The sequence below is a fragment of the Eucyclogobius newberryi genome, unplaced genomic scaffold (genome assembly GCF_026437365.1).
Source record: "Eucyclogobius newberryi isolate DKJ021-1_F unplaced genomic scaffold, fEucNew1.0.hap1 SCAF_7, whole genome shotgun sequence".
NCBI classification, from domain to species: Eukaryota; Metazoa; Chordata; class Actinopteri; order Gobiiformes; family Gobiidae; genus Eucyclogobius; species Eucyclogobius newberryi.
This window is the reverse complement of record NW_027316389.1, coordinates 25,480,245-25,508,141: the sequence shown is the minus strand read 5'-3', so window position 1 is coordinate 25,508,141 and position 27,897 is coordinate 25,480,245. Positions and strand designations below refer to the sequence as shown.

General features: G+C 38.3%; 1 protein-coding gene across 1 annotated transcript in view; it reads left to right on the top strand.

Moving 5' to 3' along the window:
* Window positions 1-27,897, top strand: part of LOC140349332 (contactin-1a-like) — a 76,963-nt gene that overhangs the window by 37,496 nt on the left and 11,570 nt on the right. Inside the window, exons 2-15 of the mRNA XM_072435628.1 lie at window positions 2,645-2,777; window positions 3,542-3,574; window positions 11,484-11,610; window positions 12,571-12,749; window positions 13,358-13,453; window positions 15,298-15,504; window positions 15,627-15,726; window positions 16,237-16,418; window positions 17,109-17,233; window positions 17,623-17,740; window positions 18,467-18,614; window positions 20,795-20,922; window positions 21,864-22,036; window positions 25,694-25,817. Of these exons, the coding sequence (XP_072291729.1) occupies window positions 2,723-2,777; window positions 3,542-3,574; window positions 11,484-11,610; window positions 12,571-12,749; window positions 13,358-13,453; window positions 15,298-15,504; window positions 15,627-15,726; window positions 16,237-16,418; window positions 17,109-17,233; window positions 17,623-17,740; window positions 18,467-18,614; window positions 20,795-20,922; window positions 21,864-22,036; window positions 25,694-25,817 (1,795 nt within the window). The 5' untranslated portion in view covers window positions 2,645-2,722. The remainder of the gene's footprint in view (window positions 1-2,644; window positions 2,778-3,541; window positions 3,575-11,483; window positions 11,611-12,570; window positions 12,750-13,357; window positions 13,454-15,297; window positions 15,505-15,626; window positions 15,727-16,236; window positions 16,419-17,108; window positions 17,234-17,622; window positions 17,741-18,466; window positions 18,615-20,794; window positions 20,923-21,863; window positions 22,037-25,693; window positions 25,818-27,897) is intronic.

Here is a 27,897-nt window from a genome sequence, read left to right as displayed (position 1 = left end):
ATGGCCAACATGGGGTTAACTGTAAGATTGGACGTAATCATTTGGAGAAGAGAGAATGAGTGAAGCCGCGGCACCATGGAGCTCTCCATTGGACTGCAGTTATTTATAGCGATCAGTGCAAGAACGGCAGAGCTACTGTATGTGGACGAGAGCGGTCAAAAAAACACGATGCAGTTACTATTTTATACTATTGAAACTAGGGATTAACTGATAATGATACTGGCAGCGGATATGAACGCCAATCCAGAAAAAACATACTGGATTGGCAATCGATTTGGCTTTTGTTTCTTATAGACCTGAGAGTAAAAATGAAGTAGAAATGGCACAGATAAAAACTTTGTATTGTCTAAAAGCCATTTAGATCAAATTGATCAATAATAAGACATACAATATATATATATATATATATATATATATATATATATATATATATATATATATATATATATATATATATTTTAATCCTTATCGTTCTGACCTAGTTTTCCTTAATCTGGTATCGGTTAATATCATGTATCGGCAGTTGCTTAAAAGTTTTGTTATCAGTATCAGAACTGAGAAAGCTGGATGGATGTGTTTCTAATCAAAATACTCTTTTGACCAAATATCGACATTGAAGAATCTATCACCTTAGTATATTAGTATGATGTACTCATTTTACGATTCAAGTTTGCAACAAGAAGCGATTATTATGTGTTGAAAACTACAAAAGAGTGTACTTGTTTATCCTTCTAGTAAAACTGTCATTAATTATCAGGCTTCTTTCATGTGGATTGAAGTTTCATTGAAATGTTAGTATCGCAATAAGTATATTTTGTGAGGAAATGTTTTGTTAGCTAATAATAGTGGCAAAATAAACACAAATGGTTTTATTTTTGTTATAAATAGTTAATATTTTGTTTGTGGATCCAGTCAAAAAGTAAAAATATTAAATTATCTAAGCACGTCATCATTTTATAGTTAATTTTAGTTTGGAGATTATTGTGTGTAGAATAAATTAATTTCTTTCCCTTTTCCAAACCTAATTTAGAATGTTTCTGCACATCAGAAACACAAATTTGAATTGATTTTATTTCCCTGTGGCTTTGTTGGTGAGAGGTACAATCTAATTTCCATGTGATGCCAGAAAGCCTTGCCAAAATTACCCTTTTTCTGATGCAACTGATAAGATTTAATGTCATCACCAAGATCTTGAAGATAATTAACATGAGACCGGCGCAGATCCAGATCAGATGAAATAGTGGGACATCAATTTTGGCCTAATTCCATTCTCAGCCACAGTTTGTCCTCACAGTTATTATTTTTCTTTTAACATATTTATTTTAGAATAAATCTATTCTCTGATCAGTTCCACTAACCACACAGACATGGGCCTCATCATGATTCTGTCTGATATTTTTAAGCTTGTATTGAAATCGGTTATCACTGAGCGCCGTGTGATCAGACTAATAGAAGGAGACATGCTGCTTACTGGAGTTTGTGAGTGGGAGGTGACAAAACCAAATCTGTGCTCTCTGATTCATCTCACAAGTAAAAATAGGGATGCTCAGGGAAGAAACCAAACCAATTCTAGACTAAAAGATTAAGAGCCCTCTTGGATTAGACAAGTAAATTCGCAATCACAAACCACTTAAAATATCAATGAATATCTCTCTTAATATAATCATTTTAGTGCTGTCCAAATGTCCAGGAGGTGAAAAAGTAGTGCAATAAAAAAGTCCCACTATGCACCTTGAGAAGTAGTGTCAGCGCTGCTCTTTAACTGGAAACCACACAACTAACTGAAAGCAGACAGAGCTGTTTAAACGCACTGTTGACCCGTTATTATGAATAAACACTTCAGTAAACCGTTACTCTGTAAAGTCGCTAATTAGCTTACCTTAGCGTTGGCTGTTCAAATATCACCATCACAAGAGAAAAGTTGCATAATCCTTTGTTTGTTTGTTGTATGACGTGTGATCCATGTTAATTAAACCTTGTATGATGATTATTAGTCCATAACTGTGCGTGTCAGACAGATTTGTCGAATATTTATTAGAGGAATCCATTTTTTATCTGAGTTTTGCTGAACTTTTTTCACCCAGACGAGGCAAAAGTAGTTAGCCCGAATCGCTCTTTGATTGGGTGCACTGTAGAGCTGCTAAATAGTGCAGTAAGTGGTGAGTGAGGGGTTTAGGACGAGGGAGGACATTCAGATGTAGCAATTTGGTTATTCAACAATTACCTATAGCAACCATACTGTAAATAAGGGCCAAAATTGGTACACATTACACAATAGTTATGATTTGATGAATAGCAAGACCTTTATTTTGTTAAATTATGGTTTAATCTGTCAGAAAATTGTGCCGGTTGTGTGTAAATTGTCTCTGCATGGAATGTCGAAAGGGATTCTGGTTTAGATCTCAGCACGACTTCCTGTAAACTTGAAACTAAACTGTAACTAAACTGATATAAACGATCATAAATATTATCCCACAAACCTAAGTATTAACCACAAAAAGATCAGAACCGGTTACAGCCACTTTAAATTGTGTGAGTGTGTGCAGTACTAGTTATTTATCATGGCTGATATAGTAAACTAATCTTAAAACGTGATATTGCTGGAACTGTTGATTAAAACTGTGCTCTCTCATTTTCTATTCAGGAACGGCCACCAGTGCTGCTCATGTAGCTTCAGCAGAGGGTCCGGCTGTAACCACCCGGTGGTCCTCACTTCAACACCATGACTCACCTGTGCCTGCTCCTCCATCTCCTGCTCCTCTGCTTCTTTACGCTCGGTAAGAGGCACTGGGACGCACATATTCTGTATTACTGTATTACTGCAGCACAATTCTGCCTGGGATCCACACGAAACAACACAGACAATTACAGTTGACAATTTCAAGCATGTGAATTTTGTTGGTAAAAGTTATTTTCATAAACAAACTGCAATTCAAACTGCACATGTTTCACTTTTTGTGCTGAATATGTTAAGACTTATTAAGTATTCCCCAATTTTCACTCTCATTCACACAGTCTAATCGATTATCATTTGTTCGGTAGTTGAGACCCTGTGCTAAATGTTTTACGGAGTTTTACATCAGTCGAGTGACAGTTTGTGGAGAAAAAAAAGAACAAAAAAAAACCGTAGAAATTTACGTAGTGCAGAGTTCTATAAAAGAAACCCTCTGTGATGTCATCAATAAGTGACGTTCTATCAAAAATGCAAAGACTATATACATACAATGGATACACTTTTCTGACAGTTAAAACAATAATGTAACAAAATAAAGGTCCTATCATATATTGTATGTAATTCATTTTTATATGGATTGAAAGTACAAATATAAATGTATCGTAAATTGTCAAAAAACGTCTACTACGTTTTTTGTCAAATCTTCTATAATAATCATTTTCACTTGGTTTTAGTGAATTGTGTGTTATAAAGTCTGTTCATTTTCCTCAAAGGTTATAAGACCCACACATGATGTTGTTAAAATAAAGCTCAGTGTATTGTATGCCCCTTAATGTAATAAATGGATGTGGTTTGTTCAAATTGCAGTAGCTTCAACACAAGGAGAAGATTTCTATGAAGGTAAGAGAACACACTTAACCCCCAGCTCGGAATTTGTCATAATGACCTTGCATTGTACCCTGCGTTACACAAAGATTCTAGGCCAAGTTAAAACCAGGACTATTATTTATTCAGGCCATTCAGCTCTTTATCTCCCCCTCTTTCCTGAACATGTTGCTACTTTAAGCTCCGGTTCCTAGCATGGTGAAATGACAGACGGAAACAGATGGCCCCTATTTTAACAAAAGGGTATGAAATAATTAATTTGATTCTCGTGGTCACAATTCTATTCTCTGTTGCTATTTCTGGAACTCCTCTTCTTCATATCTAACATCCATGTTTAACTGTGTCTTTGGATGAAGGCAGCTGCTTTTGACTAGTATTTTACCAAGTTTTATCATTGAATATTTATAAAACAGAATATTATCAAGTGGTAGAAGAAGTACTCAATTCAATTGTGTTACTTAAAAGTGCAGATAGAGGAGCAAAAAATACTGAAGTAAAAGTATAAGTAGCACATAAAAAAACTACCTAAATAAAAGTTTTGAAGTGCACGTTTAAAATTGTATTTTGTTTCACATATATTTTGAGAACTGTTAAAGCGTTAAATCTAGTGATCTTGATAAACTATTGTGCTGAGTTTTGATCAACAAATAATTTTTGTATTAATTCATTCATTTTATGTATATATTTTGGTCAAACGCTGGGGGTTGAACTCCAAAACCTTTAGAATAAGGCAGTGGGGGTTGCAAAGCATGAGCTGCTGGGATTTCAAGATGTAATGTTAAAATGATGACACTGTATTCTAAAATAATTTTTTTAATTGAAAACAGTTAGTTTTGGTCAGATACACAATAAACTACTACCGTAATACAAATACAATTACAATTCCCGGGCTGAAAATGTTAAGAACCCCTGGAATTATACATTTAAAAAAATAAACTATTCATTAACATTAACTAGCCCTAACACTAACCTAACCTTATCATTTCATTCATATGAATTGTTGTCTAAAGTGATACCTAAGTATTCACTATAAACACAACTTAAAGTACAGATACTTTTACTTGTGTACTTTGTTACTTTCCACCACTGATATGATCTATAACAGTAAAATATTACTGTTTGTGAACACACAAAATAACTAAGAATAAATAAGGGAGAATCCAAGCTAGAATAGGACTGAACAAGGTCTAAACCACAATAAATCCAGGTCAAATACAAATACTGAACCAGGACTTTAAGGACTTCTGAATAATGTGTAAAAAGACTCTCCTCCCAAGTGCACTGTCTGTGTTCTCTATCTGGCCTAGATTGGTTCCAGTGTGTGTATAAAAAAGCGTTGCGGAGTCAGCGAGGGGTAAATTGGAAAAAGGATGCTCGCTGATTTGTTGCCTGGGAACAACTTGAGAAGCTGTGCGTTCAGTATGTTGCAATTTTCACAATACCTCCTGTGGAGAAGGAAGTTATTTATTCCCTTTTTTGTCATTTCGTGTGAGTGATTAGTGTCTGACGACTGCCTGTCATCCTTTTCTCATCATGTGTGAACCTTCTCCTTTTGGCTTTGGCCGTTTGGATTAAACAATGATGATGCGATTAAAATTGGACAGATGTGGGACGTTAATAAAACGTAATGTTTATTTTATGTCTTTAGGGACAGGCAAAATTTAGACACAAGGATTGTATGCAACATAATAGTTGCATAATGTCTGCCACCTGCCTCACATCGTCTTTTAACAATCTCAAGGACAAAAGTGTGATTCACTTACTTTCAATGACCTTAAAAGTTATAACTAAGCAGTGGTGGAGAGCAACTAATTAAAAGTACATGTGTTACTGTGCTCTGGATACATTTTACTTTTACTCCACTACATTTGTGATCTTGACTGAAAACTGAAAGTATTTTTTTAGTTATACAGTTCTTATCTGCGTATGGCTTGGCTTCTTTTCTTTTTTTGGTCAAAAATACTTGAAAAATTGCTCTTGATGACAAAAACATCTTTGTCAAGGTCCCAATTTGAAAATGTCAAAATCAGTGTGAATTACTGTTTCATTTTTAAAGGTGTAATTGAATACTTTTAGTTACACCAGCAGTTTTCCCCATATATTTAACACATAAGGCCCTGATTTAGCCTTGGGAATTGAATGTATCACCGCAGCAGCATAGTTAGTAACAATGAAGAACAACCGTGAAGTCATTGAGTTGTGCCTGTTCCAGTCAATGCTAAATGGTTTTCGCACAGAAGATTAGGCAGCTGTTCTTCAAATGGCGGGCTGGAAATGCGTTCGCCATGAAGTCAAATGGATTTTTACACGGGAAGAGCAAATTGCATTGATTGTTTTTCACAATATATAATTTCTCGTACAGAGCAAGCATTGTTAAATAGAAGTATACAGCTGGCACGCGCTCACTGCTAAACTCACGTTGAAGCTGAATAACTGAATTATAATTGAATGTTGTTTCCAATCTTTAATTAAAATACAAAGTTGGCATTTTTAGGTGCATAATTCTTTGTGTAGCTCAAGGCTGTAGGACTGATATTAGTTACACACGAATGCGCAGAGGGCACCAACTGTTTTGCGTTTTACATTTCCGACTGACGGGTGATGCTAAACGCCACATGTGAAAATGTGCTTCTGGGATTGGTTGACATTGCATCACAACACATTTCAGAAGGGCGCAATGACACAGCGGTGTATGATTATTTCAATACATCTGTCTTGCACAATTAAAAAGACGGCAATTTTGCATGTGCGCGTTAAAATACTACTTTATGATTTTACTTTGTAGTTTTAATTTTCAGCAAATTAAGTCAAGTGTTAAAATATTTGACCTTACTTGCTTGGCTCAGCCCATGTGCTTCCTGGAATCCCACCTGTTTGGATTTAATCAACCACTAAAATGAGTCTTGAGTTTTGTTTTAAGGTTTAAAAAACAGTTTATGACAGTGGTTATCAATCTCTCCACTTAAGAACTGAACATGCCTCACAATTCCACTGACGCTGCTTTAAATTCATGTTACTCCAACCATATCATATCATGAATTGTTATAGTTATATTGTCTGACAATCACTTGATATTGTATGAAAAGAATAAACCGTTAGAATATAACATAATCTGCCTGAAATAGTCCAAAGTCTGTGGCACTTTAGATATGATTTTGACCACACCCCCAATTTTAAACCCCCCAAATCTCAAAAGACATTATAATTGAACTGAAATCTGTAACTTTTCCTTTTCCGTGCTCTGGGAAGCTTTGAGGGCGTGTCCGGTGCAGAGGGCTGGTGGACGAGCAGATGTAAATGTTGTCGCCGCTGTAGATAAGGATCAAAGCCAGTAGCTTCTGTCTTCTTGAAGTATCCACCCTTTTCATTAACACCGGAGATAGGCAACAGCATGTTCGACATCTTCAAAATGATGGTGACAACAAATAAGTCACGTGACTGAAACCCATGGACAGGGTTAAACCAGGTCTGGAACAAAACCATGACCTAAACATGGGAGAAAACTGACTCTAAATCAGCAAAGGACAAGAAGCTGTATCCGGACCACATTTTGAAAACCTCTAATCTTTGTCATAATATAACAATAAACTTGCAATGAATGAAACTGAAGATGCATATCGGCTCAAAATCTCTTCTGGGAATAAGAAAGTTGAATAGATCTGAAACACATTCATTCAGTTAGAAGAGCGACCTTTACTGTATTGAATTATTTAGTATTATCCAGTTATTTACTTTAAAACATGTATAGACTTATCAGATCAATGTTGCTTTAACTAGTTTGTCTTGCTGATGCTGGGAAGGATAATAGACTTCAAAAACAATTGTGCCATTTGAAATCTAATCTCTCCCCGCTGACTGTTTGATGAAGTCTGACCACTGGAAGGTCATATCCCAGAAACAGCTCTCCGTTTCCCCTCCTTGATCCGTCCGCTGTTCCTCTTGTACTGTTGAAGCATGGCAGATCGAACAGGCGTTGTCAAATGTATACACAGTGCTGCCGGGGATGGATGGCTGAGGGGAGAAGTGAGGCGGACAGAACGGCCCGGGCCTCGTAGTCTCCAGGCTGTGGGTCTTATGTGGTCTGCTCTGACGCTTCTCCGCACCATCTGTCACAACCCACTTTAGACAGACGCGACTCGAACACCACCAGCTCTGTTTCCTCACTGCTGTTTGAGCTGTAACGTATCAAGACTGGAGAGATTATAACACCTTTCTTATATGTTAAACCCTTATCTGGCTGTCGCTGTATGTGCAAGTTTACAGTAAAACGATCCCATTTGGTCCAAAGTCTGTCAAAATGGTCATTTTTTAAATTAAGTCCGTTATGATTTTGGTCCAGTCCTTGCTTGTTGGCTTGGATTGTGTCATCCATTTTTTTTTTTCATCTTCTTCTTCTGCTGCCAAGATTGTGCTCCAAAGTCATCCATTTATTGTGTCCGTAGCAGGAGTTTTGAGGCCCAGATCCATAGTTCTGAAGTCAAATGGGATGCCAGTCAAAGTGTTTTATCCGCAATGTCTGTAAATGGAGATGCATACATGTTTTTGGTCATAACACCACTATCACAAGTTAATGTAATGACACTTATATTGGCAATATTAAACAATCATTGCACCAAAGACTGTATCAACACAGAAGACACTCAAACTCTGGATTCCAATCGGCTGTCCACCTTATCCAACTTTTTAAGTTTAGCATTTTACGCAGGGAAAAGCAAGTGTTTGAAAGAGAAGTGAAGGATGCTATTTTTGTTAAGAAAGAAAAGCCTTCTTTGACTAGGACTGGAGGTCTGAGATAAAACCTCTCAGGAGTGTACAGCACCCTTCAATCAGCTCAGCAGGGATCAAACCAGTCCAATGCTAATGAGGTACTTGACTGCTCTAGCTCAGACCTCAAAAGGCCTTAGCAAACCCGAGCTGTAAGGGGAAACTGGCAGACTAGTAAACAAGGCAGGGTTAGTTTCAGTTATAACTCCTCTCCTTTGGGCAGGTCCAATTTGAGATCAGGAGATTACAAATGCTTGTTTTCGGTTCAGTTCGCTACCTCCGGATTACATCGACTTGTCTTACAGTGCACTTTTCATATCAGCAGGTTTAGTCATTCCCAGTATTTTGTAGTCCTTCACTCCCAGTTTAATTCTCACTCAGCCGGCAGTGATTGTGAGTCCCTGGGATTTACATGGTGTGTCAGACAGCTGTGCCCCGCCGCTGGAGTGAGAGGGGGAGTTCAATCTGTCTCCTCACAGCTTAATTGGTGCCTCTTGGTTCCCTCTCATGCTGCAAAGAGCAAATACCAGTAGTCTGTTTTATAAATGGAGAGGTTATTGGAGTGATATTCTGCCTAGTGGTAGTCTTAAGGGGGTCTTTAGGTCAATATTGTTTCAACATTGAGAAGTTAATCATGCTTCTTTTATCATACTTTTGTTTGTTGGTTTTTAAAGACAAAATTTGTTGTTTTTTACAGCAAAGGACGTCTGAGGAAGGTGACAGATGCTCGCCAAAACATGTCAAGGCAAAAACAACCTACTTTTGTCTTTGAAAACAAACACACAAAAGTATATTTTTGGGTTATTTTAGGCAAGATAGTTTTCAGATTTACTTGATTCAATATATTCAATTATATTTGTTGTATTAGGAATCTACCCTGAAATGTTTTTCTCAGTCTTTTTATTATTGGGAAGGGCTATATGGTAATAAAATCCCAGTCATGATCTAATTCGTTCCCTCAACTCTTAACCACATCCCTAATAACCACATGCATTCATTTGCGGGCACATGTTTGGCTTTAGAACAGCCTGTTTCAGACAGCAAAGTGAATCTGAGGTGGACCACCAAAGCACAGCCAATCAGAGCGCGCTGCGGGCTCCATTTGTCACAATTCATGCTCTGAGATTGTGACAGGCAGATTTAACCAATTAGATTTCAGATTCAGCAGATATGATTTTGTTACACATTTGTTTGCCAACCTTTATTTTTGATATAGTCATGTGGTTAGAACTGAAACTAGAGGGTCGTGTTCGTAACATCAAATCAGAATATCTTTCTTAATATACATTCAACTCTCTTTAATGTTGTCAGTTTTATTAAGACAATCATGTGGCCTGAAAAGTTACATCGTGCACCTTTAACCGGCCTTTCAACCTGTAGTTGCTAATCCTCCATTTATATCACCTCTGTTAAAGAGCCTTCAAGTGTTAAGACCAGTCAATATTACAGGGCTATTAATATTCTTTACTCATAGACCATTTTTAATACTCATTTATGTTACTTCCAACAGCGTTTTGCTTCTGCTCGGCGCTTACTTCTAGGTTGTTCACCGCTGGTCGATATGACATTTTCAGCATGAGTGAATCCTAAGCACCAACGTAGGTCTGGGTTATGGCGCTGAATAGAGCCCGGATATTACTGTCTAAAACACCTGCTTTTCAATATGGAGGTGTCAGCTGTGCGTTCTAAGACATCCCCCAAAAATATGATTTGCTCTCTTTTCATCTCGTGGAATAATCAGTATTATTTGGAGAGGCTCATTGCTTATTCATAACCTGGCATTGTCTTAATGTCTTATTCATGCCTTTTCCTCATGTCTGTTTTAGTAATTGAAGCTAATTGTGTGTGTGCATTGATTGAAAGAAAAGGGATTTGTTTGCAAGGTCATTAAATGATGCTACATTCGTATTTTCCTTTGACAATGGGATTCTCACTATTGCCAGGGGTGGATGTATCATAGTGGTTTGGCACCTGACTGAAAACATCCATCATAATTACTGTGATGCAATTTGGACTCATTACTCAATCCCATCAGCGTCTCAGAGAGATTTAGTGTGGATGGAGGAATAACGTTAGCTAAAGTTATTTGGCATTCAAATAAAAAGGCTTGTCTAAATTATTATTTAATTATTATTTCAAGTGTGGACTGTACATGTTATATGCAGTATGTGCTTGTCTGTTAGTAGAAGTATATTATGCTCAAAGTTTTTGTGAAAAGATTACGTTTTCAGCTGCCATATTAAAACTAAACTAACTATTTTTTTGTTTTTAACTCAAAGTTGTGTTTTGATGTATTCCTGCATGTTTGTGTAATCCTGTACTGTCCTGCAACTGAGGCAAGAGTGAGACGAAAATTCCTCTTTTCACAATCTCCTAGCCCCGCCCGCCCAAAAAAAGACTTCTAGTGATACATGCAGGGTTCTTGAATGTCACACAGCCGCTTTTCAAAAATAAAAACATGTAAAGTATAATGTGTTCCTTGTTAAATCAAATGTCACAATGAAGAGGCGGGGCTGAGAACTGAGAACCTGCCAAAAGCACAATATGGCTCCCTTAAGGTTGACTGCAGTAAAAAGGACTTCATTCCACTTAGGATTGTCAAAAAAAACAAAACAATACCTAGATAATAATCAATACTGAAACTAGTATTGAACCTAGATGCTCATTTGAACAATTATTTATATGTGAAAGGAAATGTACATTTTATCTTTTTTGCATAGTTTTACTATGGTCTTGATCTAATTTACAAGACAGCATAATAATATGATATTTTGTGTTGAAAATTACATTCATTCTATTGTATTAAAAAGTGTATTGATCAACATTATGGTATTGAAACCGGTATAAAGCCTCTTTTAAGGATCGAAATTGAGTTTGAAACGTTTGTCTCGTAAAAACATTGATTTAACTGCAGCTAGTACACAAATGTGTTCTTAAACTACAAATAGTACTTTTCTCTATTTCAGGTTCAGGTTTCTAGGATGTTTGAGTCTGTGATGTTTTTCCACTCCATTTATGCAACATATACCTCCAGCCGTCTTGGTTTTTGATGGAGCTGCGGCCCAGATCTGCCAAACGAACATCACATCTAACATAGTCTGATTGTGATTCCGACCTTGTCTCCGTCTCCTGGTCTCATTTGTTTGTGTGTTGTCAGCAGACGAGGCAGTGGGTTCGGGACCAGTGTTTGAGGAGCAGCCCGTGGACACCATCTACCCGGAGGAGTCACCCGAGGCCAAAATCACCATGACCTGCCGCGCCAGAGCTGACCCGCCCGCCACATACAAGTAACATATGCTTTCAGCTTCTCATTGGCCCCATCAACACCATCAAACTGTATATATATGCTCCAAATTATATTATGATGAGCTCAGAATGTATTGTATTTTGGACATTGTGTTGAAGCGGTTTAGAATTTAGATTTCTTTAATTATAGTTGTTTGATTATTTACTTGTTCAAATCCCTTTGCTTGATAAGAAGAGTGTATGTTCATTGCATTAAAAATATTTCGATGTGATGTAAAAAATAGTCATTTCAACTTTTCTGATGGGCTGTATGACACCCGCTTGTCTCCATGGAGATGTTATTGCTTTGCCTTAAAATCTTCCACAGAATGGCATTAAACTTCATCAGGTGGGCCACCAGAAAAGTCACATAGTGCAGAATGAAGACTTAGCAGAACAGTCTTCATTTGAAAGCATTTTGCACATAACTCATTTGTTAAACCCCAATCTGTCCTGTTTTCTTTTTCTTTTAATATATGTATGTCCCTGAAATATGCCTTATTAATGCAAACATCTAATTATCAATGAACCGTTTCTGTTCATTTTTATTTTGTTTACATAGAGAGTTTTGAGTGCCATAATTAACTAAAACATTTAGGAACATAAGTTAAGCAGTCATCTAAACAATATAAAATTGTTACAAAATAACCTTGTCTAACTGTCATCTCATCTCTCCGCCTTATTTTACCATCTTATTAAATGTTTTGGACAACCCATTCCAGTGTACATGCAGATATATTCTAATTGTGCCGCCCTGCATCTTCCCCACTGTCAGTCAGTGAAACATTACGTGTCGGAGTGGACACAAATTCATTTTGACCACAGCTAGCCTTATGCAAATTGTTGCATTTACTGATTAAAAAACACATCAATTATAATTTGCAAGTGTCCTAATGTGTTAATTAACCTTTTACAAGAAATAAAGTTGACATTTAGGAGTAATTATTGTGTAATCTTTGCAGGTGGATGTTTAACGGAGAGGAAATTGACTTGAACGCACATAAAGACCACTACACTTTAGTCGGGGGTAACTTGGTCATCAGCTCTCCCACCAAGAGCAAACATGTGGGGCTTTACATCTGCCTGGCATCCAACATGTACGGCTCGGTCATCAGCCACTCCGCCTCCGTCCAGTTTGGATGTAAGTAAACCAGATAGAAGCGTGGGTCAGAGGTGTAGTCGTATGCATGTTAAGCAGGATGAAATTCGAAAGGACAAGCAGGACAAATCTTAAGTGGCGAGGAAAGAGCTGCCAGGGATGATCTCATTCTTTAATATACCTCTTTTCTTTTAATCTGTTTTCAAAGTAGATGTTAACATTTATCTGATCTTTCAACTATTAATCCATGAAATATTTAACGTGAAGAGATGCAGAACCTATAGAAGCAGTAAAGTAGACTCAATTATAATGAAAGGTATTCTATCCTTGGTGAATGCTGTAAACTGTAAATGCAAGTCTTACAGTACGTACAGTGCAGTTAAAAAAAACAAAAAAACTATTGAATATAAACTCAAATTATGTTTATCCAAGTAAACCGTACTGGATAGACTTCAATTTGTATTTTACTACAGACTACTATTGTTGTTTTTCTGTCTTTCAGGAGACATTTTAAGGAATAACGTGCTTAATTCAGTATTATGTGTTACTTCAAGTCCTTAACTACTTTTTCAATCTGCACTGTAACATAAAGTGGTGCTTTTTGAAGTAGCTCTTACTTAACAGACAGCGTTTTGATTTGTTTATTTCAGACCTGGATTTCTTCTCATCAGAGGAAAGAGAGTCGGTGCATGTGAAAGAGGGCCAGGGCGCTGTGCTGCTGTGTGCCCCTCCGCCACATTATCCAGGTAAAACTGCACCGTGATTGTGAACAAACCCCTCTGCCAGCAAAGATCCCTGCTTGATTGTACCTTAAGAGCCTTTCACTGAAGTATTTTCAGAGCTGACGGCTGACGTGTGATAGCTACAGCATAGGAATGACACAAAATCTAATGTTAGTGTTACCAAAAGGAACTATTTTACATGTGTTCATAACACTGTGACCAAACAACAGTGAAATAACTAATTAACTTGCATTCACATTGTTTAATAGAGCAACATTCCTCTCTAAATAATTACCAAACACGCCATTTAGATATTTTCAGTTGTCTATGCCACTGTCTGGTTCTTTGGAATCGGCAACGGCGATGGTTTTTGTGTCTATTCTGGTTCAGAAGTTTGTTCAGGAAAACGTCCAAAATGAAAAATTGTGAAATTAAATTCTCTTGTGAATCTGTTCAGTGAAATTATTATTTATTTCAAGGCAAACCTGACAGTACCTCAAGGCACACCAGTGTTCAATCAAGGCTAGTGCAGTGGCAAACTGTAGTGTGCAACATCATCTGGAGTTAAAACTTTGGCTAAATTTAGAGTTGGAGATACACATTTGTCATTTTGTATGTTAGTTCTTGTTTTGAACTATATACTGTGTGTCTAGTCCTATTTTAGACCTGGTTTAGCCCTGGTTTTGACTTGCAATAGTTCTTTTGGGATATTTTCTTGGGTGGCACTTGGTGGGAAACGTATATTATGCCTAAGGAAATCACTTGAAATTAATGTAACATAATAAGTCAAAAAAAAGAAAGTTTTTACGTTTACCTTTTCTGCGTGTATTTTTAATTTAAACACCTTTATGTTTTGTTTTTTTTAATTTAACACCATTATTAATATTTAGTTATTACGATTATACTGTGACCTAAATCATGATTATTTTTAAATCAAATGATATTGACATCCCTACACCACAACAAGTGTAAACGGGATCTTAGTGTTCACTTTGGCTTTAGCTTTTCTTTAGCATACGTCCAGTCTGCAGTGAGGGTGTGATAAAGAAACGAACCAAAGTCATATCTCCTGTTGTTCCAGGATTGAGATGGCCTTCATAATGTTCTCAGAGGTATAAAAGATAATGGCCTGACTAGCTTATTACTATCATTTAGACGGGGGTTTATATGGGCTGTTTTATTAGGAATGTAATGGGACGCAGTATAGCTGCTCCCATACTGAGTTAATATGATTTGCCAAGATGCGTAATCCACTGCTACTGCATGAACGACTTCATTATATCAACAAATATTAGCACAACGGTTCTGTGGTTATAGCTTTAATACACAAAACAGACAAAACAGACAAGCAGGCAACACCACCGAGCCAAGTTAGAGGTCAGATCTGTGGAGAGGCGACCTCGCTTCTCAGTAAGAACGAATGGTTTTCAAGCAATAAAAACACCTGTAATTGAATAGATACATACATGAGAAGTTTAGTGCCATGCTGTGGGACATTCAAGTCAAGACAATTACATTTCTATAGAGGGAGGCAGACCCCCTACCATAAAAGTTACATAGTGCACATTTACCTTATATAATGGATGAATTATGTTATATTATTAAAGTCTATCCAAAGAGAATTGCCTAATCAAACCTCACTAATGCCTCGCAGCCAGAAATTACCATCGGAAAGGTCAATAGATGCTTGAATAACACCGCCCGCAAAGCTCAAAGTAATTGTGCTATTTTGGTTTTGCATTGTTCAGACTGCGCCGCCCTCGCAGCGAGTCGCCCTCTGCTCTCTCCGTCACCGTTGCCATGTCTCTGAGCTCTTTGACGGACAGCTTTTGTTTATTTGTTCCCTCTCTATGTTTTATTCTCTTTAGCTGAGCTGTCGTTCCGATGGATCCTCAATGAGTTTCCCACCTTCATCCCACTGGACAAGAGGCGTTTTGTCTCCCAGATAACAGGCAACCTTTATATCTCCAAAGTGGATGCATCAGACACCGGCAACTATTCCTGTATCGCGTCAAGCCCGTCCATCTCAAAGAGCGTCTTCTCCAACTATATCCCCCTGGTGCCTATAGCTGAGCGTTAGTATACCACCTTCTGCTTCACGTTCTTTTCCGACCTTTACAAATAATGCAATCATTTACATCATGACAAAGGAAATTTTACATGTGGATATAATAACAATGGTCTGGTTTTGTTGCAGGTCCCATCAGGAAATATCCTGCTGATCTTAAAGTCAAATTTCTAGACACAACAGCGATGGTGGGACAAAATATCACCTTGGAATGCTTTGCTTTGGGAAAGTAAGTTAGAAACTCAAATCAACTTCCTCTTATGACTCTCTTATAATGATTTACCTCCAAAATCAATATCTATTTTATCTATGCTTTGCTCTCTAGTGTGTAAATGTTCACAAGGAGGATTCTGCCATTGCACTGTATCAGATTATGTATATAGCGAGATTAAGAAGAGTTTTTAAGAGAGTTTTAATTTGTTAAATGTCTAGCTACGTCCAGGCCTAACATGTTTTTAACTATAGCAATAGTTGATGGAATATAAATGAAAAAAGAGCTGCACATGAACAAAATACCTACAAGTAGAAGCCAGTACAAAAACAAACAGAAAAGAGCCAAACCAGCACTGAGCTTGCATTGATTAAACAACAATCACGATTCCTGAGTGCCACTTAAACAAGCTCGCTTACCTCTGCCACAATTTCACAACAACTGTTAAATATAGTTCCAAAATATAGCCTGCTTCAATTCAGTTCTTTTACACATACTCTTCTCTCTCCTTGTCTCCGTCCTTCACAGCCCTGTCCCTGAAATCCGCTGGAAGAAGTTGGACGGGCCCCTGCCGGCCGGTCATGAGGTCCGCATGGCAGGGGCTCACTTGCATCTCAATAACATACAGATTGACGACGCTGGCAAATATCAGTGTGAAGCCATCAACTCCAAAGGAAAGGATTACCATTCCGCACGGCTGTCCGTCGACGGTAACAGGAACCATTTAGTTTCAAATACAACGTTCAGCCATAATATTATGACCTGTAATACTGCAGGGGAAGCAGGTGATTTATTTCTCATGGCAACTGTGGATGAATATTATGCTTAACGTGGCCTGTCCCAATAACACAATTAGAGAGGTGACATATTGATTCAGAAAACATTACAATACATTATAGCATTCAATATTAAGTTATTTATCTTTATATATTATTGCATATTTATATCCTCCAGCTTCTGTTTAAGTTTATTTTATCCTATTTTATGGCATTGACACAACACACGCAAACTAAAGCAGGATAATCTCAGCAAACCCTGCACCATATTGCATATTAAACAGGATCAACAAGAAATAAATGGCACAATTTCAGTTCTTAGTATCTGTAAGTATTCAGTTAATCTCTCATTTATTGAACGGAAAGTAGCAAATACATGGGCAAATAAAAGCAAGGACAGCCAAAGTGTGAAGGCTGTTGTCTGTTGAAATAGATAGTGTCCAAAAGGAAAGAAGCGCTGACAGGGGACGTAAATATGGAGTTTTGGTCAATATTTAGCAGGTGGTCATAATGTTATGCTTTATCTTGTACACTGTAAGTTAGTGATTCTCATAAGTGCTTTGGTTACCTTTCTTTCTCGATCTATGATGCTTAACTATGAGTTCTCCCTTGTTTTCTCCTCAGCTGTCCCACAGTGGGTTGAGCACATCAACAACACTGAAAAAGGCCTTGGCAGTGAACACTCCATGTCGTGTGTAGCAGGCGGAAAACCCAGACCCCACATCCGATGGCTCAAAAATGGAAAACCGGTAATTTTCCCGAAGCCATAAATCTCTATTGTCACGTTATTGCTTCTGCGGTACAATATTAGACAGCCATCAGCAGCTTTATGAAGTGTAGTGCTGCGGTGCTGACAGGATGCTGGCACCGCGACTACTGTGTCAGGAAACGGTACCTGTTGTTATTGAGCGGGAGCCAGCTTGCATTGTGTAGCTTCCTATAGTAACAAGGAAAACCCAAGAGAGTAGCTGTAATGACAGTAGACGGTTGCTCTCTTTGACTTATGCTAAATACATCATTATACGTTGAGTAAATCCTCTCGCAGACTCACTAATTGTCACCTCCATTTGGGTAGATGTCAGCTCGTGTAATTGGTGGAGTTGTAATTCCCAGTGATGATATGTATCTCTGTCTACAGTTTGTGAGGAGTGACATGACGTTTAGTGAGCTGACATTTGAAGACATGGGGATGTACCAGTGCATGGCTGAAAACCGGCACGGGGTCATCTACGCCAATGCAGAGCTGCGTGTGTTCGGTGAGTCACAAATCCTGTGTTTAGAGGTCATCTTTGCATCGGAGTCATTAAGAGACTAAGGAGGATAGTGGATGTGACAAAATATCGAAATACAGATATACTGTGATATAGTATTGTTATATTGTCATGAATATTTACGTATTAAGTATTTCACAAAGTTTTGGCAACACTACATTCTTTGGTTTTTATGTATAGTCATAATATTATTATTATTCACAGTTTTAATGATTGAACTAAGTCATCAACAGAACGTGGTTGTAGTTGTTTAATAAAGAAATACTGTTGTGAAATATCAAGACGTACCTGTTTTTAGTCTTTAAATACATTTTCACTGTGTAATTTACTGTTTTTATCCAATTTGTTGCTCCATGTTCTTTAAATTGGCAGTTAAATTATTATTCTGTGAATCTTCTTTGAGTGTCCTGAAAAAACAATGCGTTCAAATGTATAAATTGTTGCAGTACCGCCATATTGTGATATTATTGGTGGGGTAAATCATGCGTTGTACATCATATTGAATCGTGAGGGAACATGTGATTCTCGGCCCTAAAACCTAGCATCCGTAGTAAAAAACATTTTTATATTGGTGTTGAAAAACAAATCTTGTCAGTCGGGTATAATCAATAAATTATATTGGATTTGAAATGGCACTAATTTATTCAAATGTGGAATGAACATGTCCCTGCTCACTCTCTCTCATGATTTATCACACGTTTTCTCTCCCAGCCTGTGCTCCCACGTTCGAGCACAGCCCGGTGAGGAGGGTGCTGGCAGCGCGAAATGGCCGAGTGGTGATTGAGTGTCAACCCCGTGCTGCCCCTGAGCCCACCATCTCCTGGAGCAAAGGCACTGAGCTTCTTTACAACTCCACCAGGTGAGGAGTCACAATGTGGCCACACTATCTTTAGGATTTATGGAGATGTATGTCTTGCCTTTCGTGTTCTTTCACAAGAATCACGGTCAGATCAGATTAAGACATAGGTTTACCAGTGTTGTGGGAGCGACATGATTGATGACTGCAATCAGATAAGAGCTTTTATGGCTCCAAAAACAACTAAATTACAGTTAAAATGGTGGTTAAGGTGAATTAGATGGACAATATACAGACAGCATTGTTTCATTCAAGAGTGGATGTAGAACTTAAAGATGCACTGTGAAATTTCTCTGCTTGTCTCCATGTTGTTCCACAAATTGGTATTCATTGTATTTATCTTGCATTTATTTCACTACTTGTACATTTCTGCTCATAATCACCTTGAAAAACATGCATTCTTACTGTGAGCGGGAGCGCCTCTCCACAGATTTGACCTGTAACTTTGCTTGGCAGCATCACCTGAATTAGCAAAGTTTTGTTATCCACAGTCAGTGAACAAAATTGACAAACTAGTGATACGTTTAATGTCATACTGTGGAACATTCCGGGCAACGCGCTAACATCTTCATGACGACAAACAGATGGCAGACACCTACACTAGAAAAGTTACATAGTGCATCTTTAACAAATGACGGCAATCCAGCAAAATGCTCTTCAGATATCCATCGTAATAGCAACTGTTTCACAATATACTGTAGCTAACGGTGTAACCACGATGTATTTGCTAAGAAACGTTTTTGATTTACAGTATGAGTACATGGAGACTTATTTATACTGTATGTTTATAGCGGCTGAACTAAAGGGAAATCTGTGCCTTTACCATTTTTGTCTCCAAAATATTCTCACTTATTCCAGATTTGTTGGATTAGATGAAATGTTTTCCCCCTTTAATCTGCCACATATGTCAGCCGTGTTTCTCCTGATGTGTTTGTAAGCTCTACTTTCCCTGCGATCGTGGCTTTGACATTAGACCCAACTTCAATCTCATCAAAATAAACAGCGTGCGTATGTGAACCGCCCCCTCCTCGTGCTCCTCACTGACAAAACAAGCCTAATCTCCGAGCTCCGAGACGCCCGACATGCTCCCGCCCTTCCCACTCCCCGGTCGCCACAGCCAGACACTGACAGTGAATTAGCATGCAGCATACGTCTCCTGGAGGATCGTTGAGTGGAGGGGTGATGGGTCGGGCAAGTGTACTACTACTACTACTGTACATCCGTCATGAAAAGGGAAAAGGAATTGAATGCTTCCTTTAGCTTGGTTTAGTGTGACATCATTGCAGAGTTCATTGGAGTTCATGTATATATTTACACTTAGAAAGCCAAGAGGGATAAACTGCAGGCGTGGATTACTATTAACTATTAGTGTTTCAAATAAAAGTACATGTGTAAAAGTACGCATTACTGTTTATAGGCATCAAATGACTAGTTATTCCGCTTGTACTACTAACAATAATATGATCGATCTGTTGTAGGAGTTCAGAAGTTGTGCAGTATTTTAGCCAAACTACCACAAAACGATCAATACTGTTGTTATTTTCACTTCTGCTACCTTTACAAAGTACTACATGTTCTGCAGAGGTGGGTAGAGCTGCTAAAAGTTTTAGTCAAATAACAGTAGAGTGACTTGAATATACTCAAGTACACACAGAGTTGAACATATTTTTGGTGAAACGACTACTCAAATAATAGTTAGAGTTATTATTTACACATTTTAAGTTCATTTTCAAATGATAGACCACAAAATAAACATAAATAAATAAGCGGTGCGTTTATTTAAGCTAGAGTAGTGTTACACTGTAAAATAAAGTACCAACGAAGGAGAAGCAAATGTGGTGTCTGAAAACTACTGAGAAGTACAATGGTTAAATTGACTCAAGTAAATGTACTTGAGTAAATAATCCACCTCTGGCTACTACAAACACATACAACCAATATCACAGTATTACTTATGCCTAAACCACTGTATCCACATACTGTAAAATCCTTTCCTAACAGCTTCATGTCATAATCTACCACAGAGGAGTTGAAACCTTCACATATCTCTGTCATCACGCTCATATCCTGTGAATAACAAGGGCTGCACTTTTGACCCTCATATGCAGTGATTAATATTTGATATCTTATATATGTGATATGGATCTTCAGCTCAGTGTGTGAAGAGTTCATTTCTTCCACAGGGTTTTCATATGGGAGGACGGAAGCCTGGAAATACTCAACGTGACCCGGGCCGATGAAGGCAGATACACCTGCTTTGCCGAAAATGACCGGGGCAAATCCAACAGCACCGGGTCACTATTGGTCACAGGTGAGATCGACTGAAAATCAAAAACGACAAAGATTAGTAATAAAACAATCTTATCTTGGTCAAGAAATGAACATGTGTGTATTGTGGGGATGTTTGACTGCAGGTAAAGATGTGACTTAGTGCTTGTATTTATATTGGCACTATTTACGATTATTTATTGAGATTTTATACTGATGTTTCTGCAGAACAGTATCTAGTTTTTACATGTGCATACAAATGACATAAATGGAATCTTGAGTGTTTGCTATTTCTATATTTTCATCTCACTAATAAAATGTTATAGTAGGTTAATCAACAAGTGTAAGAGTGAAGAGAAAGAAGATTGTGATATAAAGATTATTTTCATTTGGACATTGAGGTGGTGCCCAGTTGTATGTTGCATGGATGAATAATGCATGAGCTTGAAATAATTTGTCATATGTATTTTTAAGTCATTAGGCAGAAAGCTGAGACTTAAAACGTCAAAGCAGCTCACTTAAATAATTAGTTAAGACTTAATACATGGCATATTACAGTATATTTTCAGTAAGTTATTTGTCACCATATCCAAACTGATTTTGTGCTCTACCCAAATCCACTAGTTTAACTGTAATTGTCTATCCTAATATAACAGGTTACCATGTGAAATAGGTTTGATTTGTCAAAATGTTTGTTTCAATATAAGGATTTTAGATTTTAGAATTATGTCTCAAAATGGCATTCACTGTTTTACTTGACATACATTTGAACTACAAAGCTGCTCAATGACAAAACTAGCATATTGAACATTTCCACCCATTCAGTTGATGGTCCATACTCATTTCCAGTGCAGCTCTTTTCTGCCCTCTACTGGACATCTGTTATTACTGTGTATATAATGCCCTTGACCGCAAAACTCACTTTAGTTCGCCGATTCTACTCCTTATTCCTTTCATCTATTTATATTTATGTTATTTCTTCAGATGCCACAAAGATCACCTTGGCTCCAGCAAACACAGATGTGAAAGTGGGAGAAGACGCCGCTATCCAGTGTGCCGCATCACATGACACCTCCCTGGACATCACCTTCATCTGGGCTCTGGAGGGGCAGGTGATTGACCTCCACAAGGGCAGTCTACACTATGAGCGCCCCCTGGTAAGAGTAATCATCAATCACTACTATTCTGCTCATGATTACCAGATATTTCGCTAAATAATAGGTCTGAATATAAGGTCTGAGAGGGTTGGTTATCTTTCTGTGTAACATTGTTGAAACTGAGAAGCTAAGAAAGCCATATACATCAAGAGCAGGGGTGGGCAATTGTTTTCCTCCGAGGGCCATATTCGAATCCATGCAAGTAGCGGAGGGCCGGCCCGCGATCATTGGTGTGAAGAAAAAATAATCAAAAAAATTAAATATCAAATAAAATATCACTTTTCTGTCAAATATAGGCTATTTGACTCTATTATTTAATTCCTTTCACGTCGTTTTTATTAAGGATACAAGCGCAGACAGATACCTAAGGGCAAAAAAGATTATTATTATTTTTTTTCCCATGTAAAAAAAAAAGCCTTGTCAAGCACTCCTGCATTAAAACGGTCAAAAAGCCATAATGGTTTTTGACACCTCTCTAACATTTACACAGTCCAGTCATGTGATAAAGTGTATTACGTTGAAGTCATTGTGTTTCTATAAGCTATACTTCTTCCCACTCACTTGTACTGCATCGTTTAATAGCAGCCTGTGCTCACATTTATTACTGTTGACATGACCTGCTCTGCTCCGCACGGCTCTGACCAAAGTAGACTCTGGTTGCGGTTTGTCATTTATCATCGGCTCATCGGCCAAACATCACATTATGACTGTGATTAATGGCAAACTATTTTCGATCGCAGGACAATCATTTTCCGCTCATAAAACAGGGCCAATTTCCACCTAATTCACATTCTGTGGGGCAAGCAAAACGCAACTCTTCAACAGAGTCAGCGTAACCTCTCTTCTACACTGTTTGTGGTTTGACCGGGTACAAGAGTGTTACAGAATATGTTATAATCAAGTCTCACATTTTAGAAAGTTCCAACTATTACTAATACTAGTTGCTGCTACTGCTTGTACACCATTTAGTTACACCTAAAAGGCAGAGCATACAGCACCACTGATAGGAGTAGTAGATGGATGTCTTAACAATGGTAAATGCATGGAAAATGATAAAATGATCAAAATTGTACATCTGTATATTTGGCATCTGTAGCGGTCCCATCTGACCCAGTACCTGGTAAATGTGTCCATTTCCTGGTTAAAAGTAAAAGTCAATTTTTACATTTTGTAAATGTGCAACGTTATTTCAGTCTAGGCCTTGACAGTCGACTCTGGCCATTCATTTTCTTGTTATAGCCTTTTTGCTGCTGCCACATGCACATTCCAGAGATATTTATAAATAATGTATATTATTGTCTTGATAAATTGTGTACTAATCGTTTGATAGGTAAAAACTGCACAATGATGTTTGAGACTTGATATATGTGTACAAGCTGCTGCAGCTAAAGCTGAAGAGGCAACAGGGATCCATGACCCAAGCCTGTGATACCAATATTTATCTATATGTGTGCATAAAATGTACTTTGTTTATATTCTTTATCAAGAGGATATGAATTCACAAGATATAGCTTTTTTATATACAAATACAAAACTAGTAAAATACATGTATGATTTCTTCCTTATCAATGCAAATACAGTTTTTGTGCTTGAGGTTTCTTCTTTGAGAATACAAATTTTAGCCGTGATCAAACTGTCAATAAGAAGTTACTGCCTCACAGGTATTAACAGTCGAGCTCAGCCTCATGGATTGGTCTGACTCTGAGAAGTAGAGCCCAAACACTCAGGGATCATTAGTGGAGGCCACGGCATATGAGGCGCCATGGCTCGGCACTTTAGTCCAAGAATGAGAAGAACATTAAGGAAGTAAACTGCAGCATCTGTATCAAACTGAACCTGCCTTGCTTCTGGCTTCAGTTATGGCAATGACCAGAGCCAGTGTCTTCAGTCGTGGTGCAGATACCCAGGTGTTGACCGGGCGATGGAGCTCAAGGCGACATACATCTGAAGAGCAACAATGAGCCACTGTCTGGTCAGAGTAGGCCTATCATCTCTGCGACTTTCATGGTGGCCGTGCCCTCTCTGTCCGTGGTTGAAGCCAGAGCCACAGCCCCGTGTGCAGTGACATGTGCTGATCAGTCTGGTGAGGCTGAAGAGGCAAAGTGCAGGCCTATGGCATCTTCCACTCTATAAATTGGCTGTATTTTCTTCAAAAACTGAAGATTACATTTGCCAACACTCTATGATAAGTAAGGATTAAACAATGAGGGGCAGTGTGTTACACTGTTTTAATGCACTGACGCGGAGTGCGTTAAAACTGTGTAAAGCACTGCGCCAAGTTGTTTAATGCACTTAGTATACTGTGGTCCCACCAAATGCAATAACCAATGAGTGAATATAAAAACCTGATTGCAGTCGTTTTGTTGTCTGAGGGATCAGTTACTCAGATTTAGTTGAAGCAGCTGTCCTAACAGCAGCACATTACCTTTGCTATGGTGATGTCCACAGCGTAGTGATATAGAATGTGATTAACTGCTTGAACTACCAAGCTCCCTTTTTCTGGTTGAAAACCATGGCCTCGGATTTGGAGGTGCTGATCCTCATCCTAGCTGCTTCACACTCTGCTGCAAACCCGTCAGTGCAAGAAAGGATAGATTCACACACACAATGCTCACATGGCAGGTATCTATCCACTTGAGCCGCACACAGTCCCTCTTCTTAAACAGAGGGACCTCCTGCCCAGAGGTACTGTCCCAGATTGTCACACAACATTGCAGAGATATGTCAGCTAAGACAGTCCCACAACATTCAGAGACTTAAAGCAGAACTAATTTACTCTGGCGATAGAGCTGCAGCTCCCTTGTGAATATACATTGACAGAAAATAGATGCAAAAGCATTTATTTTTCTTTCTTTCTTTCTCATAATAAGACACTATGATCACATACAAAAATATTTCACATAGCCAAACATATTTTAAAATAAGACCCAGGGTTTCTCACCCGAGTTGTTTTCTGTTCGATGTCGGCAAATGTTGCAGGTTGGTTTTCCACCCAGAGACAGCAGGGGAGACGGCAGACACTTCAAACGCCTGAAAATGCATATCTAACCATCACAGGGATTTACAAAGACATTCATTAAGGTTAAAATGTTCCTAAGTTCTGCTTTAAGATACTCAGGAATCTCATCCACCCCCAGAGCCCCTCAATAGCCTCAGTGATTTCAGCTTGGGTGATGGACAAGTCCACATCAGACTCTGCTTCCTCCAAGACACTACGATGGGATTGAGGAGATTCACCAAGTATTCCTTCCTCTCTCCGACAGCTCTCCACCCACACTGTAAACGGTGTTGGTAAAGTGTCATACAAACAGAATTCCTTTGAGGCCGACCGACTTCTTCAAGGCCTCTTCAAACTCCTCTTTGTCCAGAGTTTTTCTAAAAAGATAACAAAACCCTATTCTTATTTGGTATGCTCTGTCTTCCATTCATGTTCATTCACTCTGTTCTTCCACTATGTTCATCATAAATTATATTAGCATCCACTAGTACAACTTTACTGTGCAAATGCAGAATAATAATATTTATCTTGACTCCCTCTCTTTCCAAATAGCATTTGTGTAAATTCAATCATAGTTTCAAACGATGCCAACTCCAATCATTTTAAGGACCCGATGAATATATCATTGAGTGAATATGTCTCTGTGTCGTGTTCCACAGAACGGCAGCTCCAATGGAGAGCTCCTCGTCAGAAATGTTCAGCTGAAGCATGCTGGGAACTACAGCTGCACTGCTCAGACCCCTGTGGACAATGTGACCGCTTCTGCCCACCTGCTCGTCAGAGGTGAGACACATGTCAACACAATAAGACTGCTTCATTTTATACAGGTCTGGATGTATTTCCAACTCAGGAGTGTATTGTTTAGTTACAGACAGCTTTTGTCTAAGACCCTCAACCAGTTGGTCTAGGGCAGGGGTGTCCAAACCTTTTTCACCAAGGCCGCATTTTGAAACTTATACGGGGCAGAGGCAGACAAAATTAATCATTCGAAATTTTGCATTTGACCTTTTAATAAGAATTGGAACTCTAATATTAGGTTGGTATAAAATCAAAATGCTTGAATTCTTCCAATTTTACAGTAAAAATTACTACTTTTTGTTGCTTGGATCAAGAAAATTGATCTGAGGGCCGCATTAGGCCCCCGGGCTGTAGTTTGGACATGCCTGGTCTTGGGTCTAGACTTTAACTGTAAAAGCAGAAATAGTGGGTTTTTTCATTGTATTTTCAATTTGTTAAATCTGTGAGATTTCCATATCTAAATATGTGCTCAGACTCATTCTAACTTGCCTTGTAGCAGTGGTGTGTTCAAAAGATCCTGTGATAAGTGTAGTCATTTTATTTCATTGTGTGAATCTTGTCTGTCAAGCAAAAGAATCCCTCCATACAAAGTAAATTATAGAGAAAATTACAAAGTCTTACTCTTTGAACATGAAATGCACAAATCTGGCCTCAATAATCCATTAACAAGATAGAAAGTGGTGTTTGTTTGCAGTTGAAGTGAAACTGTCTGTGTGGTGGAGTGCACACTGGATAAATACAAGTCACGGGGCTGATGCAGCACCAGTAAACCCGTATGTACTCTCACCTTCATTTATTATGAGCCATTAAGGCAAGAGCCTAACACTCTCCCCACTTAGAGGGACGAGGGAAGTCAACATCTATCTAGTGGCAGCACTTCTCAGAGTACAATCCAACAGTTGACAATGTATTCTCCTTCCACCTCAGCACAGTGTATATCACATATCTATCAGTTTGTTAGAGTGTTTGACACACTCTAAATCGACATCGCCAGACTGACTTCTGTAGTGAGCTCCTTCATTTACTGTATTTCAGCACTTGGACGATTCACCTGATGAGTGAGAGCTTGCCTTACAGTGCAGCCCTTAACTAGTGAATCCAGCCCACTGTTAGCTGCACACAAAGACCCACTTCACACAGGAATCCAAGACCGTTCTCTGGCTATTTCTGCTGCGACCCTCTCCTCACTCAGCCTGGGTGTTTTGCCTTCACAGTTCTCCACACAAAGCACTTATTGACAGATAACATTGCAGCCTGTTGGACGTTTCCCTCCTATTGCACGACCAGATGCAAGTAGTACAGGAGAGATGAAAGACATACATTAACACAGGACAACAGGAAGTAGATGTACTTAAGAAAACTGTACAGGCAGAACACGTGCATATTTAAACATCAAGGGTGAAATATGCTGTAAATCGATATTCTTTTGATGGCGGATTTGTTGTGGCAACTCTTTAAAAATGCTAAAAGGATAGAGTTTTGTACATTACTTGCAAAACAGTGATGGAATGAGGCTATGTTGAGGTTTATGTGTGGATTTGTCATGTCAAGGAGCAAGAAGAATGTGTCTTTTTTTATGCAGTAGATTTTTTCACCAGTTCCTTCCCCTCATGTAGAAACGCTGTGCTTTGCCTCTGTAATCGTCTTAGTTGTCTAGGCTCTTGGAAAAAGTAAATCCTGTCTGATTTCTGAGACAGTGAGTTGGGCTGAAGTCTGTTTTTTCTATTAGGCGTTTTTTTATGTGGTAACCAAAGAGCCAAAAGGAAAACACTGGATTGAAATGGTATTAGAATGGCTGTGCTGTAATTTACGTTTTCAAATCATATAAAAAAGGATTGTTTTTGCTATTTGGCAATGAAAGCATTTCCAGTTTTCTACCACCAGCTTTGGTCGATTTGCCTTTGAAACAAACAATACATGTTAAACTGTTTAAACATGAATATACAACTACTAAACAGGATCATTTAGAAGATGTGACTTTTGTGCTTCTCAACTGTCACAACCAATAGCCTGTTGTTTTTGCTGAGCTTCGTAATCACAATTCAAACTGGCATGTCGTATCTGC